Source organism: Hydra vulgaris, chromosome 08 (genome assembly GCF_038396675.1).
Source record: "Hydra vulgaris chromosome 08, alternate assembly HydraT2T_AEP".
In the NCBI taxonomy this organism is placed as follows: domain Eukaryota; kingdom Metazoa; phylum Cnidaria; class Hydrozoa; order Anthoathecata; family Hydridae; genus Hydra; species Hydra vulgaris.
The window spans coordinates 66,895,241-66,897,938 of NC_088927.1; the positions used below are offsets into that span (position 1 = coordinate 66,895,241).

Consider the following 2,698-nt stretch of genomic DNA (forward strand, 5'->3'; position numbering starts at 1 on the left):
GTTGAGATCACACATTTCTCTATATCTCCATGGTAATAAGATTTCACAGCCCTCATTTTTTGGTTTGTAAATCAATTCTTTTTTGTAATAATTAAATTTTGCCAACGGTTTGAGAGGGACAGTAGAATATTGTTCATCTTTCACATTTTTTTCTTCTTTAAATTCAATTAACCACAAAGTAGCAGCTGCTAAATCTGCAAATTTAACATAGGTGTTATCATTGCAGTAAACAATTTCAAACTGCCATTTTTTGTTGTTCGTTGTGTTGTTAATGAACTTTTAAATGAAAATGAACTCTTTTTATACTGTTTGAGTTAAAAAGAGAGATTAAAAAAAAACAAGTACTAAACAAGTTTTATAAAAAAATGTTAATCAAGAGTCTAAAGTTCAATGTGGTGTGATGTACTTTAAACTTTGTACTTTATACTTTTAATTCTGTTTTAATGATAGAGATAATGTTGTTATGACTACTATTTTATATAAAAAGTGTGAAAAAAAACTTGTTCAAATCATCCTCTTGACAAGAAAGCGAGATAGATAAAATGGAAAAGGAAGAAAATAAAGAGTTGAAATCACTCGAAATTACAGATATTCATGAATGGTCTTTTTATGAAACAAAAGAGAGTGCTTGTTTTGATCTGAGAAGCTTAAAGGATGTTATACTTCAACCATATCAACGTGTTTTAATAAGTACTGGAGTGTATATCAATGAAATGGATTCAAATTTAGCAGGACAGGTATATTCAAAATCAGGTATAGCTTACAAATATGGTGTAGTAGTGTTTAATTTTCCAGGAATAATAGACGCTGATTATAAAGAGGAAATTAAAGTCTTATTGATGAATCATTCTGAAGAAAATTATGTGATTAAACGTGGAGATGCTATTGCTCAAATGGGATTTGTGAAAATGTTTAAAGCTGACAAAAACGTAATAGAATTCAATGGGTGTTGTTATCGTGGAGTGAAAATGTCAATGATTAAAGACGTAGAGAGAAAGGGTGGTTTTGGTTCTACTGGAAATTAAATTTTTTTTGTAAAATATTTTTGTTATATTTGGTAAATTTTTTTTTAGAAAACTAATAAAAAATGGATTGTTGGCCTACACGCTTTACTTGGGATAGTAATTTTCAACATGATGAAAAACAATATGGACGTTTATCAAGAATATTCGCTTATGTTAACATGTATCAAACAGACTCATTTAGTAATGTGGTCAAAGATGTTAATGATATGAAGAGTTTTTTTATGCAAGCAATTTAAGTTATGAGTTTAAATAAACTAGATTGTTATTTGGATATTTTTTCTCAAATTAAGCTTGATTGTGGTAGTAGAGAAAAATTATTTATGGATTCTATAAAAATGGAAAAGAATAGTAGTGTTTAAAATTATATATTGAGTTTACAAACCATTGCAGAAATTTTTTCAGAATTGTTAACTTTTAGATATAAACATATTGAATGTAATCACGATTTACAATATCATTTTAAACATTTATCTGTATAATTTTTTTTATAATTTTTCAGACAACTAATTAAAAAATGGATAAACAATACGTTCTTTGGAAAGCTTGGTCTGACATTAGAAAATTAGATTACGAACAACATACTCGTTTAGAAATCATATTATCGTTTATAGAAAACTGTCAAGTATTTTATTTAGTAAGCACTTGATAACATGATTGGAATGAAAATGAAATTTTATCGAACATTTGGAACTAATCATCTAACTATTTCATTAAATTTATATTTGGTTGTTTTTGAAAATATTTATCAACAATGTCAAATTGCAAAAAATATGATATCATCATTTGATATAATAGATGAGGATAATAGTGTAGAAAAATATTTAACAGATGTAAAATTTATCGAAAACAATTTTTTAGAATTAATAACTTTTGTTAATAATCATAATGAAGGTAATCAAGATTTAGTATATAAATTTAATTATTTAACTGTATAATTTTTTTAGATTAACTAATAAGAAAACATGGATAATAAAAAAAATGGTCTGAAGATAATATTGAATGGATTACAAAATATTACATACTACATCATTCTGAACAGATATTGTGGAAGTTTTTGGAAGAATTATCACCAGTTTTTTATTTTCATTTTGTTATCGTAAAAGCATTTTTAATTAATGATGAACATCAAGATGGAATATTGGAAGAGTTTGAAAAAATAACAGAAATTATAAATAAAAATAACGAGCAATAAAAAAATATCTCAATATACGTCATTTTTTAATGGAGTTGGTCAATTTCATGATTGTCATTAGCAATGCTGCAATTGAAAAAGACGAATTTATTGTAACAAAAGAAAAGGAAGAATTTGCAAGAAGAGATGAAGCCATGTTCTCTTATATGAAATCAAACGTGGACATGAAAACTTTTCATTATATTTCAAAGCACGAAGAAAGATTATTGTTAAAAAAAACAATTAGAAATTATTTTATGACTACTCTTAAAAATATTTTTAACGAGTAACCTATTTTTCTTAAATTTTTTTTGTACTTTAAAACTTTGTATTTTTTAGGAAAACTAATAAAAAAATGCTTTTTCTTCAAGAATTTGAATGGAAAATACATATCTCATAAATACAGAAAGTTGGATAAACGTAATTCAAATATTGCTGACCAATATAAAATAGTAAAATATTTTGTTAATTATGGTGAAGATTTTAAAGATTTTGTTAAAAA

General features: G+C 25.1%; 1 protein-coding gene across 1 annotated transcript; it reads left to right on the plus strand.

Annotated features, from left to right (window-relative positions):
* Positions 1-542: 542 nt before the first annotated feature.
* LOC136083548 (deoxyuridine 5'-triphosphate nucleotidohydrolase-like) lies at positions 543-1,025 on the plus strand. Its single transcript, XM_065802952.1, has one exon. The coding sequence runs from the start codon at positions 543-545 to the stop codon at positions 1,023-1,025; it is 483 nt and encodes a 160-aa protein (XP_065659024.1).
* The last annotated feature ends 1,673 nt before the right edge of the window (positions 1,026-2,698 follow it).

Bases quoted from the DNA above. Each gene is read 5' to 3' on its own strand.
- LOC136083548 (XM_065802952.1), top strand. From the start codon at position 543: ATGGAAAAGGAAGAAAATAAAGAGTTGAAATCACTCGAAATTACAGAT.